General features: G+C 30.0%; 2 protein-coding genes across 2 annotated transcripts; both read right to left on the bottom strand.

Moving 5' to 3' along the window:
* Positions 1–283: 283 nt before the first annotated feature.
* LOC145752552 (H/ACA ribonucleoprotein complex subunit 1-like) lies at positions 284–1,560 on the bottom strand. The gene is made up of 2 exons (XM_082568856.1): positions 1,345–1,560; positions 284–917 (listed from the first exon to the last, which is right to left on the bottom strand). Exons 1-2 carry the CDS (start codon positions 1,540–1,542, stop codon positions 543–545), a joined length of 573 nt encoding a protein of 190 aa, XP_082424982.1. The 5' UTR covers positions 1,543–1,560; the 3' UTR covers positions 284–542.
* Positions 1,561–8,677: 7,117 nt separating this feature from the next.
* Positions 8,678–13,952, bottom strand: LOC145752833 (sphingomyelin phosphodiesterase 5-like). Its single transcript, XM_082569183.1, has 11 exons — positions 13,826–13,952; positions 13,319–13,557; positions 12,987–13,111; positions 12,296–12,624; positions 11,758–11,923; positions 11,102–11,276; positions 10,258–10,406; positions 10,070–10,186; positions 9,508–9,621; positions 8,904–9,039; positions 8,678–8,834 (listed from the first exon to the last, which is right to left on the bottom strand). The coding sequence occupies exons 1-11, from the start codon at positions 13,881–13,883 to the stop codon at positions 8,742–8,744; spliced, it is 1,701 nt and encodes a 566-aa protein (XP_082425309.1). The 5' UTR covers positions 13,884–13,952; the 3' UTR covers positions 8,678–8,741.
* Between the last annotated feature and the right edge of the window lie 178 nt (positions 13,953–14,130).

Below are 14,130 nucleotides of genomic sequence, written 5' to 3'. Positions count from 1 at the left end.
TAAATCATATTTTTTACTACAAAAAAAGTTTGCCCTTTAATATGTCTTAATGGTTAAATGAAATTTCAGTTTTCTACGTAAAGAATTTTTATAAATCAAAATATACCTGTAATGTTTTTTCTGAACCTGTAATGCATTTTTAGGACTCATTGTGATGTTCTAATTTTACTTTCAGTCTCCTATTAAATTATTTGTGTTTATATATATAACTCAATCTGCAACACTTACACAACAAATCAATTCTGTCACCCCTGGTTTCAGATCTACACGTTTTAATGATTTTATATTTATTGCATACAGTTTTTTGATTCCAAAAATATTAATACATTTTAAGTTGAGGTTGCAAACAAACAAATTTTGGCAGTAAAACTATTAGTAGCAAAAATGTATTGTAAATTAATTTAAGGAAGTTAACATTATCTGTATAAACCATTTGATATAGTTTAATAAAACAGACTTGTTCAGGGGAAAAACCCGAGAAAATTTCTAATTTTGTTTTTTAATAAAACAACAAAAAAATCGATTACAAAAATATTAATTGTTTAATATCGACCTCTTCCTCTTGACCCTCCACGACCACCCCTGAAACCTCCACCTCCTCTAAATCCGCCACCACCACCCCTTCCTCTACCCCCTCCACGTCCACCTCGCCCCCTAAATCCTCCACCACCACGACCGCCTCTGCCTCCTCTGCCACGTTTTGTCACTGACCCAGGGGGTTGGGGTAAAAATCTCTGTAGGGGTAACAATTTAGCGGGGTCAATAAAAAACTTGGTGTCGGCGTTGAATGAACTTGCAAGCATGTTGTCGGCCATTTTCACTGAGAAATAAAATTCACGAATTTGTCCAAATATTTCATCAACTTTTCCAATCTTTGATTTGTTTTCGAGGTAAACTGGAGCATTAAAATATGGAATCTAAAAATTAAAATATTAAATTCAACAATGTTTATAGTAAAAACATTAGAATTTACAGAATAAACATAAAAAAACTATAATATCTTTTTCTTTGTATATATCTTTATCCTCGAAGTGGGAATGACAAATGACATAGAGTAACATCAGTTACTCCGAACCAGTCTCGAGTTGCCTGTGGCAGTTTGGGATATTATTGATTATAATTGCCTGATAATTATGCTGCTGATTAAGTGTTTATACCATTTATACCGCATTACTCAAGGGCGCTACAGCATGAGAGCAGTGGAGATTGAACCCACGACCTCATGAGGTGTAGCAAGTGTTCTTACCACTATACCGCGCTGCCTGTCTTATACAAATATATAAAAAAAATTAAAATTAAAAAAAGGCTTATATATATTAAATTTAATAAAAAACCCAGACTGACCTTTTCATTTGTGCATTTGCAAACCAAATCTTCCTGGCAAGGATGCATTACTTTACCAAGCTCAATCACATACTCCGGGGGTTCGTCGTTGTAGCGATTAAATCCTCCTCTACCTCCACCATAACCACCCCTACCTCGACCTCCTCCTCTTCCTCCTCCAAAACCACCCCTGCCACGACCTCCACCACGATATGACATCACAATATTATATTTAAAAAGTTTATAAACAGATAAACTAAAAGAAAAACAAAGTTAGTTTTTAATTAATAATTTATTTCAGATTTAAATTAAAAACAGCATAAGAACAGACAACATACTTTAAAGCAGACACGTCTGCACGTGGCGGACTAGACAAAAGCTGACAACTTTGGACAAGAAAGCAATACAGACAGACAGAAATAAAGTTTTTTTTTCAATCAGATTTTTCCCAAACAAATTTACAATTTTTTTTTAAACCAACTGACAAACTTATTTGTTAAGTATATTATTGACAAAACATATATACTCACTTGTTATTTATAAAGCTTATAAATTAGAAAATCTCAACATACATAAAAATAATTTCATAAACTTTTGTTATCAATTCTATTTACAAAATCCTGAACACGTGGGAAAATAAATGCCTATTTTTTTCATGCTCATTGAGCTGTGCACTTTTTCGTTTATCCTCAATACTTAATTTTTTTAGAAATTTATAAAAACTTGCAAACATTAAAATAATTAATAAAAAAGATATTTAAATTTGTTAACACAAGTTAAATAATAAAATAATTTTAATAAAACGTTGTTTAATGACTTAAAACATCATTGTAAATTTACGCAAATATCGTGACGTCACGAATTTCGTTTTTCATTTTGAAATCGCATGAGCTAGGGCTTGAGCTCGATTAGGGTTAGGAAAACCAGGGTTAGGCTTTCCAATAAAATTAAATCAAGAATACATAAATTTTAATTAATAAAGAGCACTGCTTAATGAGCATTAGCTTTTTAAATAACCATTAACAGAAATACAATGCAGACACATTGTTAATACATTGTTTCTTAAATACATTGTTTCCTTAAATCTTAATATACCCCTAAAATTAACTTTTATGACTTATAAAACTATAGATAATAAACTGCAGGGCTCTTAACACCATTTCATTAGTTTTTTTTGAAAAGGTGTTGTTTAATTTTTCTACACACATTCTTTATTGGATTTATTAAATATCAAAATATATTGTTTGACTTTGACCTGGCCTTGATTTTAATGTATTAATTTATGCATGAGAAAAACTTGTTAATTAAGTAGAATTTCTGGTGTTTATAACTATATTAAGAGGTTATATTTAGCATGGTTTTTGATCACAAATTTTACATAATTTTTTGTTTAGTTATTTCGATGTTAATTGGTCCAATTTTAAGTTATTTTTTATGTTATGGGACAAATCAAAACTATTTTTCATGTTATGGGACAAATTAAAACTATTTTTCATGTTATGGGACAAATCAAAACTATTTTTCATGTTATGGGACAAATCAAAACTATTTTTTATGTTATGGGACAAATCAAAACTATTTTTCATGTTTTGGGACAAGGTTAAGTTATTTTTCATTTTAATTGAACTAATTCAATTTATTTTTCAGGTTATGGGACAAAGTTAAGTTATTTCCATTTTAATTGGACTAATTTCAATTTATTTTTTATGTTATGGAACCAATGTTAAATTACTTTTATGATATGGGACACATTTTAAGTTATTTTCCATGGTATTGGGACAAAGTTTAAGTTATTTTTTATTTCAATGGGACACGTTTTAAATTATTTTCCAGGTTATGGGACAAAGTTTACATTATTTTTTTTGTTACGGGACCTATGTTTAATTACTTATAATAAGGGACAAAATTAAGTTATTTTCCATGGTTTGTGACAAAGTTTTAGGTTATTTGCCATGGTATTTGAACGAAGTTTTAAATTATTTTCATGCTAATTGGACAAAGTTTCAAATTATTTGGACAAATTGTTGGTTAAGGTTTTATTTCAGGTCATTGGACAAATTTTTTATTGGTATACATAGCAGAATAGGAGCCCGAGGTATAAAATTAATAACTCTTTATCTATTTTATTTCGATATTATTAAGTTGAAACACTACAAAGCAAAACACAGTTACGTTACACACAAGGCAAAGAGTAAAAACATTTATAATTTACGTTGAAAAAATGATAAAGGTTAAAATGACGATACAATAAACATGTCAGAAAAAACAATAAATATGAAAAAAAAATGCAAATATACATTACACTTGAGAATTAAAAATAATTAAACATATACAGTATAATAAACGAAGTAACAAAATAATTTTATACACAAAGAGTACAAAAAATATTGAAATTTGGGTAAAAAATATTGTTTTATGGATGAAAAAGTAGTTATTTGATGTACAAAATTTGTAGTAAAACAACATAGGAGTTTGCAAAAAATTACTGTTTTTTTTTTTATAGAAGTGTTTATGTAATTTTTATTTTAATGTCTTTGTCTGTTTGTACAGTTGATTTGGATCTGTACATTAGATTGTCACAAAACCTCGGCAAAATGGTTATTGGGCCCTTGACAAAAAAGGCTGGCCCTGCAGAAGACAAGAACTAGCCCCTTTAAAATGGGTGGTTGGATGGCCCTTAGAAAAAGTGGAGTAGCGGGTCTTTTAGCAAACTTTGTATGTATCCTTTGATCTTGTTTTTCTATAAAAAAATAAAATAGAGATTAGAATACTGCTTACAAATATTTAAAAGTGTAGTTGTAATTATTTGATTGTGTTAATGTTAAATGTATCATTTAAATTAAGATAATGTTATTTATTTTTTTTGTGTTGGTTACATTAAAAAAGATTTTATACGAACTCGGTAGTTTTGCTTGTCAACCAGAATCTAAAAGTAAAGAACAGAGTTAGTATTTGTTTACGGCAATCTACCCTGCAAAAAAAATAAAAAGGTTTGATTCAAGTTTTCCTTAAACAGGATCTCTAAAAATAAAGAACAAATTAAAATTGGCCAAAAACAAATCGACGAGCTCTTCGAAATAGTCAACCAGCATCTAAAAATAAAAAACAGAATGTTTTAACTTGTTTTTGGTAATCTAACCTGAAAAAAAGCCTGTAAAAAACGGTTAGTGTGGTTTTAGTTTTTCCAATAGCCCCCGACAAAAAAATTATGGTTTTAGTTTTTAAAGGCCCCTGAAAAAAAATTATGGTTTTAGTTTTTTAAAGGCCCCTGAAAAAAAATTATGGTTTTAGTTTTTTAAAGGCCCCTGAAAAAAAGTTATGGTTTTAGTTTTTTTAAACGCCCCTGAAAAAAATTATAATTTGGTTAGTAATGCCCCTGTAAGGAAATAAAACGAACAATTTAAGAGGCCCTCGTGGAGGTAAATAATAGGTTTAAAGGTAGAAGAAAATAAGAATGGCCTGCAAAAAATAAAAGAGAGAGAAATTGGAAATTTTTGTGTTTGTGTATATATGCTATTTTGGACTCCGTCCACGAAATATATATGTTTTAGTTTGGATTTCCATCCACGAAATTAAATACTGCTTTATATCAGGCTCCGCCCACGAAATTAAATAATTTATGTTGGGCTCCAACCCACTCACACACTTAGGTTTAGTACATAAATATTACAGGGCAAATAAAATAACAGTGAATTTACATACATAAATAACATAAACCACACATAGGCCTAGTTTTCTAAAATCTAGTATTCTAAATTTTTTATATATATACATATATACTTTACTTGCGCAAAACATCTAAAAAACCATTAAACAGTCCCGTTTAATATAATAATGAACACAATTAAACCTAAACACACTTGGGACTGTGTCAACTATACTACTTTTAATGCGCAATATTATGAGTTGTTATCAGTCAAAATAAAAAAGCAGACACGTGATACTACAAACTTTTAACCCGTGAAAACGTTTAAAGCGCTTAATTATGCAGTACATATAAAAAATAGGCACGTGAAAACCTACAGCCCTACAGACCTGAAGCCCTACAGCCCACCTTTTGTTGAGTGAGGTCCTGAGACTATTTTTTGAATTTTGCCAAGTTGAAGTGAGGTCCTGAGACTTTTTTAGTTCTTCTTTTGCAAAAAAACACATAACACACACAGGCCTAGTTTTATAAATCTGTTTTATATACTTTATTTATTACTTGCGCAAAACATCTAAAAACCCATTAAACAGTCCCGTTTAATATAATTATGAACACACAGAAACCTAAACACATTGGGACTGTGTCAACTATACTACTTTTAATGCGCAATATTATAAGTTTTTAACCAGTCACAAATAAAAAGAAAATGCAGACACGTAAAACTTTTAACCCGTGAAAATTTAAAGCGCTTAATTATGCAGTACATATAAAAAATCAGGCACGTAAAAACCTACAGTCCTACAGACCTTCACTAAATAAGGTCCTGAGTTTTTTTAGGTTTGAAATATGATTTGATTCATTCCAAAGTTGTCTTCGAGTCCTGAGTTCTTTGACTTAACTTCTCCCTTGCTAGTTGCAAGGGAGACTTATTATAATTCCATCCGCTTTCCATTCCTCCAATTCCTGCCATTATCTTTTTCCTCCAATTATATAATCCAAATATAATCCATTTTTCTTCTACATAAAAAACATTGTTTAGAAAAGGGTAATAGACACTAAACCCTACTTAATAATACTATTTTTCAAATGTCAATTTTATGATATGTCGAATCGTGCCGAAATTTTTTAAGTTATGCCACTTTTTATTTGTTTTAGTGCCAAAAACATTAAATTATGTCAATTCACATGCCAAATGTTATTTATGTACAAATGTTATTTTTTGCCAACAATTTTAAAATGTGCTTTTTGTGATACTAGTGCCAGATTTTTTAATTTATGCCAGATGTACAGTTAGTTATATATTTAAATACCTCGTTTAACTACTTTGTAGGAGTACCTGCACATCAACACAGGTTTAATAATGTTCATAGGATTTTAATTAAATAATATAAAAATTATTATTTTATTGCAAGTAAGATAACTTAATACTAATATTTATAACATTTACAATTTTTTCATGATATATTTAAAATTAGTTAAAAGTTAAAAAGTAATTTTAAATCAATTAAATAAAAATTAACAAACCTAGAACAATGTTCAGAAAACTTGAACGCAAGATGTCTCACAGGAGCAAGTTCAACTTCACTAACTTTTCTAAAAAAAATTAAAATCTTTTAAAAACTTTGTTTTTAAAAAAACATTATATACTTTTAAAAAAACATTATATTAAATTATTAACCGATTATAATATGCCACACTTTATACTGTTAATGATAAACTTCAAAAAACCTAACTATAAATCACTAACAAAAACACGTCTACTCACCTCGAAAGTCCATCTAGAAAAAACTAAAATTCCGATTTCAATTCAAATTTGCCACGAAACACCAAGTCACGTGACTCTGCACATGTTCAGTGACATGTGTGTACGTGTACGACGCCTCTTGCAGTGGAAAGCGCTTTTCAAGCTGTCACTCAAAATATATTTAAATTTTCTAAACAATTAATCAACACGTTAATATAACAACACAAATTAATAACCTGTTATAATATGTAAATTTTTATTTTACTTTTTAAGAATTATTTGTAACAATTAACGTCTTTAATTACGACTAAACAACTTATACGTGCGTTAACATGGCTCACTACGTAACATCAGGAATTTCAGATTATGGTGCAACTTCGTGTTTTAAAGAAATTTCTCGGGAAAACGCACCAATTAACCGGTCGCATTCCCTCGCTTAATTAAAAATTACAGCTGGATTTATCAACATTTTATAACCTTATTTGGTAATAAAATCTTTGTTTAGTCTGCACGTGTTAACTAATTAAAATTTGCACCCGAGACCTCGTGGTAGAGGAATTTTTCGAGGAGGCGCACTAATAATGACGTCACGTTCCTTGCGCCTCGCTTAGTGGAAAATTTTAAGTTTCTATGCTTTATAACTGACCTAGTTAAAGCTATAGTAAATTATATTATTACCCTTTCTTAATTTTAATAAATCGAAATCCAATGTTTGTTAGTGTCCAAACACATTTTTATTATTATTTTATAAATATAAAACTTAAAATAAGTTATTTTTTTTATTTTTAATAAATATTCAACAACAAAAAATAGCAAAAATAAATTAACTAAAGGTCATGCCTGTTCCATAAAGTTCTAAACGTTTGCAGAAAAGGCACGACCGCTTTTTAATGGTAACCTGACAATTATGTTAAAACTACAATCCTAAAAAGGTAGTTATGATTCTTAAACAAGTTGTACATTAAATAACATGCACGTAGTTTATTAAAATAATAAATAATAAAACTTGGTTAAAATATCAGTTTAATAAAAAATAACATAAAAATCACAAGTTGTGGTGCGCAATATTTCGTATGTTGTGACCATATTAAAAATAGCAATTTTGTAAATGCCATCGTTGTTAGATCATTAAAATTACCAAGCCAAAATATTATAACCAAACAAGGACGTATAATCATTTAACCATTTTGTTCTTTATGCTTTCCAATTAGCTAGATTTATCACCCTACCAACCGGGTTTAGGTAACTAGTAGTATTGCTTTGATGTCACATGAATATAATGAATTGATCTTCGAGTGAATCGAATTAATGTATACGTTTGTAATTACCATAACTTTGTTTCGGTTACTTCCGATTAAGTTATGACTTGTGCAACTAAATATTTTGATCGCGCTATAGTTAGTTAGTAAATGTAGTGGATATACTTTACATTTGGTAAGTATTTAAATGCAATATTGTTTTTTTGAATGATTGGTATAAAGATAAGAAAAAAACGTGCAAATTCTTGTTTGTTCATTAAAAATTAAAGTTCGATATTAGGCATTAAAAATTTAGTTTAATGCATTTTATAATCTAAGTAGTTGAAAAACATATTTATAAAATAATTTTTGTTTGTTTAATATATTTAAATGCTTGTTTCAACTTTAATTATCAAAATGTTGGTCTAATGTATATGAATACCAATAAGAGAAAATGTGTTAAAATATTTTTTTGTTTATTGCAATTAAATTCCTACTACTTTACTTAAATTTAAAGTTTGATATTTTAAAACTTTTAAATCAATTTGTTTTAAAATTTTTTGTCTAATAATTAAAAAAGGTATTCTTGATATTTGATTAATTGGTTTAGTTAATATTTTTATTTAAGTAATGTTTATGCATATCTTTATTCACAATAAAGATTAATTTAAAAAATAATCAAATCATTTCGAACCATTTTTTATTTATCGAATAAATCTAGTATTTAAAATATTATTCATTTTAGTTTAATGTTAAAGGCAAAATATATCTTTTTTCACAAATAAATTTTTCAAGTCTTTTTCTTAGTAGAGAAGTACATTCCAATAGGGATATGATCACTTAGAGTGGCAAGTCCAGTAAAAAACTTAAAATCTTGAACAACCTAAAAAAATTATAAAAAGTTTTTAGGAATTTTTTTATAAAAAGGTTAATTTTCAAAATATAAATTTACCGTGTCAAATTGTTCCATAGGCTTGTACAAAATATAATCAATTCTTCTTTTACCATCACCAACTCTGGGTAGTGAGTTTTTGCTAGGAATCGTGGATGCAACATATTGACATCTTTCTAACTCAGATACCATCATTCTAATATAATATTAAAGTGTTAAAATTCACATTTAATACTGAATGCTATAACTACTGGCAGCGTGGTGTAGTAGTAAGAACACTCGCTACACCACACATGAAGTCGTGCGTTCAATCCCAACTGCCCTCATGCTGTAGCGCCCTTGAGAAGGTGCTATAAACGGTATGAACTCCTGCTGAGTCAGCACTTGATCAGCAGCATAATTACCGGGCAAATATAATCTATATAATATCCCAAACTGCCACAGGCAACTCGAAACTGAATCGAAGTAACTGATGTTACTCTATGTTTAGGTCGGGCATTCGACCTTCCTACATCGAGGATAAAGATATATCCAAAAAAAACTATTTTTTTTTGAGAAATATAAGTCCAGGGTGCAAAACAGTGTTAAAGACAATAAATTAAAAGAAAGGAGGTAACTATAACAAGGCTGTGGAGTCAGCCTTTGTGCATGTTTTAAACTGTACCTCTGTAAACCTTGTGGTGTTCTGACACTATGATCATAAATTTTATTTTGTTGAAGTTCAGTTCCAACCACCCAGCTATGTTGTTGCCCACTTGTGTTATCTATACAGGGATCCCTGCAACAATTAAAACAAAACAAAATTTTAAGCCAACTTTTTCACCAAAAATTAATTTTCTCAAACTTAATTTGTTGCTGATTTAGATACAAAATTAAAGCCCTTTTTGTATATATCTTTATCCTTGATGTGGGAAGGGTCCTAAACATAAGAGTAACAACTGTTACTTCGACCCTGTCTTAAGTTGCCTGTAGCAGTTTGGGATATTATAGATTATTATTGCTTGATAATTATGCTACTGATCAAGTGCTGGCTCAGCAGGAGTTCATACCGCTTATAGTGCCTTACTCAAGGGTGCTACAGCATGAAGGCAGTGGGGATTGAACCCACGAACTCATGTAGTGTTTTTTTAAACTGTATCACTAAAAAAAACTTTTATATTGTATCAAAAAAATATATGTTTTTATTATATATATAAAAAGTTGTATTTTGAAAGTGTTTTACTTACACAAATTCATCAAATAATGAACTTTTCTGTTCCCTTAAATCATGATGTGAAACTTTATCAAAGTTAAAATCGCCAGTTAATATGTTAAACACAGTTTTCTCTGACTCCTTAGTATTTCTAAAAATATTAATTTTTAAAAGCATTAAAATGATGGATAATTATAATTTAAAAAAAAAATTTTAAATTACTCAGTATAGAATTCTTCCATCCAATCTTGTATGCAGTTAAGTTGTTCAAATCTCACTTTGGAAGCTTGGTCATGCTGCCAAGCTTGTAAATGGGTGTTTGCAAGATATCCAACTAATCTTATATTCTCATTATTTACACCCAAGTCAATCTGAAATATATAGTTTTAGTTTAAACACTTTTTTTACCTTTGATGTGGGAAGGTTGACTTAATCTAAACATAAAGTAACATCAGCTACTCTGACCCAGTCTCAAGTTGCCTGTGGCAGTTTGTGATATAATAAAATATAATTGTCAGATAATTATAAGCTAACCGGCAGCGTGGTGTAGTGGTAAGAACACTTGCTACACCACACATGAGGTCGTGGGTTCAATCCCCATTGATCTCATGCTTTAGTGCCCTTGAGTAAGGCGCTACAAACAGTATGAACTCCTGCTGACACCTAATCAGCAGTATAATTATCGGGCAATTATAATCTATAATATCCCGAACTGCCACAGGCAACTCGAGACTGGGTTGCAGTAACTGATGTTACTCTATGTTTAAGTCTCGCAATCGACTTTCCCACATCAAGGATAAAGATATATACAAGAAAGCTGCTAATTAAGTGTTGGCTCACAAGAGTTCATACCATATACAGGGCCTTACTCATGGGACTACAACATTTGAGCAGTGAGGATCAAACCCAGGACCTTATGTGGTGAACCAAGTGTTTTAATTTGTCCTAATAAAACACATTGGCAAAACTTTAATAAATTTTATTTTTACTTATTTAACAAAAAGTTGTTTATATCATATTACATAGCTTACCAAAATCTTAACACGTTTATTTGTAAGTGACTTACTTTCGTCATAAGAAGCCCTTTGCAAGCAACCTTATCATCTCCATGGCCATGTTTAAAAGCTTTAAAATCTATCTTAAGAAAAGGATATTTACTTGCAATACATAACCCACTACTTAGTAGAGATATCCTGCAGTCATGTAATGGCCAGGCCACATCATATATTATATAAGGATACCTAAAATTAAATATATGAAATTGATTTATATAATGTAGTTTAGAATTGATCATAAAAAAAAAATTTGTTTGGTTAGCTAACTTATGCTAAAAAGTATAACAACGAAACATTGACAAAACGTTTTTTTTTTGTATATTTTTATCCTTGATGTAGAAAGGTCGAATGCGCGACCTAAACATAGAGTAACGTCAGTTACTCCGACCAAGTCTCAAGTTGTCTGTGGCAGTTTGGAATATAATAAAGATGATAATTGACCGTAAATTATGTTGTTGATTAAGTGCTGGCTCAGCAGGAGTTCATGCCGTTTATAGCGCCTTACTCAAGGACGCTACTCCATGAAAGTAATGGGAATTGAACCTCTGACCTCTTGGTGGTGTAGCAAGTGTTCTTACCACTACACCCTGCTGCCAGTTAAAATCGGTGTTAGTGCCGACTGTATACATGTCACTTAATTAAACTTCCTTTCAAAAAACATAAATACTTGTTCTGTAGTTCTAGTAATAATTGATCAGCAGCTCGACTGTCGAATATTTCTTGTAAGCAAAGAAAGTCCATTACAGTTGGTATAACATCGCTTACACATTTCTCTTTACTAGTTACACTCCACAAAGTTGAAGAAACACTTTGAGAGTCTGGACTTAAATTACCTTAAAAAACAAAAGTGGCTTTTTTTTTCAGGCACTAATAAAATAGATCTGGATATTTTTTTGTATATATCTTTATCCTCGATGTGGGAAAGTCGAATGCGCGACTTAAACATAGAGTAACATCAGTCACTCCGACCCAGTCTCGAGTTGCCTGTGGCAGATTGGGATATTATAGATTATAATTGTCCCATAATTATACTGCTAATTAAGTGCTAGCTCATCAGGAGTTTATAACGTTTATAGCGCCTCAATTTGGGGCGCAACAGCATGAGAGCAGTGGGGAATGAACCCGCGGACCAGTCGTGGTGAAGCTAGTGTTCTTACTACTACACCACGCTGCCGGTATAAATAGGGTTGTTAATATTTACTAACCTATGTTATCAAATGATATAGATTCAGAACTCCATGCTGAAACTAACAAATCATTTTCATTTGCTTTACTATATTTTACAGATTGTGTTTGTTTATTTGATTGCAAATTATCCTCTTTGCACAGGTATTTTGCTATTCTCTTCCCTCGAATAAGATTATTATGAAGGTTGTTAAAATGAGCAGCACATTCTGGCAACAGACATAAGTTGGCAGATAATATTGCAAAGTTTTCTTGCGAATTTAGATTAGATGTGAGTGTAGTTGAACTATGAGCGCCAGTAGCAGCTTCAGATGGTATTCTTTCATATTTTTCAAATATTGGTTTTCTACTTAAATGTAAATACAGAAAAATAGAATTATCTATTGTTTAATCATAAAACTAGACTTTATTTAAAAATAATGATGAAAAACATGCATTTTTTATGAATTTTGTACGCACTACGAGTCAGTTCCGTGACTCATTTTTAATAGATATTGAAATTAAATTATCAATTTTAAAAACAATGCTAGAATAGCGCCTAATTTATTTAAGCTGTATTCATAAAGAATATTAAACGATATGGAAATTGTAAACAATATTAAACTTTACCCACACATCAATTTAAAATATTTAAAACAGAATCAAAAATTGTTTACCAAAAATTATGTAAAGTTAATACCATTATTAACAAAGTGTTATAAAATCAACTACCTTTCAGACTGCAAACAAATGTAGGAAAATGGTCGGGGTCTAAACACCTGCAAGGGCAACCAAACTATGAATGCTGCAAGAGCGACCGGTGTTAAACATAATAACAGAATCAACAGAAATATAACCTGAAATACAATATTAAATGTTGCATTGATTTTAAAAGAAAAAAACAAGAAAAACAAATCTTGGATAAGGTGTACTTCATATTATCTCAAATTTGGCAAAAATTGTAAAAGTAACAAGCCCATTAGGAAACAGTTAGTACATATGATCTCAACAAAAAAGATTTTAAAAGCTATCGTAAGCTATCATACTTGTAAGTTTAAACTTACCTTTACTATAAAATAAAACAAATTTCTACTGGAATGGGGTTCTTCATTTCTCATGGAAGTGTGAATAAACATGGAGACAATTATATCCAAGACTAAACACCAGGGATTGATACATATTAAAGTTACTCTGTAGAGAAATCGAAAAATCAAGTTTGAAGTTGCAAATGAATTTCCTGGAAGGACAAAACTATCTTCATCTTTCGTGTTTATACAATCTTGGTAATCCATGTTACTACATCCTATAAATAAAACCAACAAAAAATTAGTTTTTTAATCCTAACAGTAAACTTTCATCTAACTACCAAGTCTGAAAATTTTATAAATAGTTAACTAAACAAACAATATCACATATTGTTGAAACAATGTAGTGGACAAAATATCAATAACAGATTCACGTCCTGAATAAGTTACAACAACATATGTTGACCGGAACGTTTAATGTATACACATTGTAGTTTACTAGTTTTTATACTCGTTATTTACAGCAATCATTCTCTTAAATTTTACCTTCTTTTTTGATTGCAGAACCTCGTAATAAACTCTTCCGTTTGTGTACAAAAGTCATCAAGTTGTAAACTAACTGTTGAACAATCTATCAATCCAGTTTTATTTTTGCGTATGAACAAAACTCTCCAATTCATTTACTAGCAGACTAGTCAGTTAGCGTTGTGCTTTTATACAAACGTACCACCAAGACTAATTTAAAAATGCCTGTGCGACTAATTTATTGCATTGAATATCTAAAAAAGTAAGTTTAATTTTTTTAAGTTTTATCTATTTTCTAAAAGTTAATTTAAATATTAAAAAAAATA

Source organism: Corella eumyota, chromosome 5, assembly GCF_963082875.1.
Source record: "Corella eumyota chromosome 5, kaCorEumy4.1, whole genome shotgun sequence".
Taxonomy (NCBI): domain Eukaryota; kingdom Metazoa; phylum Chordata; class Ascidiacea; order Phlebobranchia; family Corellidae; genus Corella; species Corella eumyota.
Note: the sequence above shows the minus strand (reverse complement) of the source record. Positions and strands in the feature narration are given on the sequence as shown.

Bases quoted from the DNA above. Each gene is read 5' to 3' on its own strand.
- LOC145752552 (XM_082568856.1), bottom strand. From the start codon at position 1,542: ATGTCATATCGTGGTGGAGGTCGTGGCAGGGGTGGTTTTGGAGGAGGA. The intron at 918-1,344 runs GTCAGTCTGGGT...TTTAATTTTTAG, and splicing joins GCAAATGCACAAATGAAAAG to ATTCCATATTTTAATGCTCC.
- LOC145752833 (XM_082569183.1), bottom strand. From the start codon at position 13,883: ATGACTTTTGTACACAAACGGAAGAGTTTATTACGAGGTTCTGCAATC. The intron at 13,112-13,318 runs GTAAGTTTAAAC...ATTGTATTTCAG, and splicing joins TGTTTTATTTTATAGTAAAG to GTTATATTTCTGTTGATTCT. The intron at 10,407-11,101 runs GTAAGTCACTTA...TATATATTTCAG, and splicing joins AAGGGCTTCTTATGACGAAA to ATTGACTTGGGTGTAAATAA.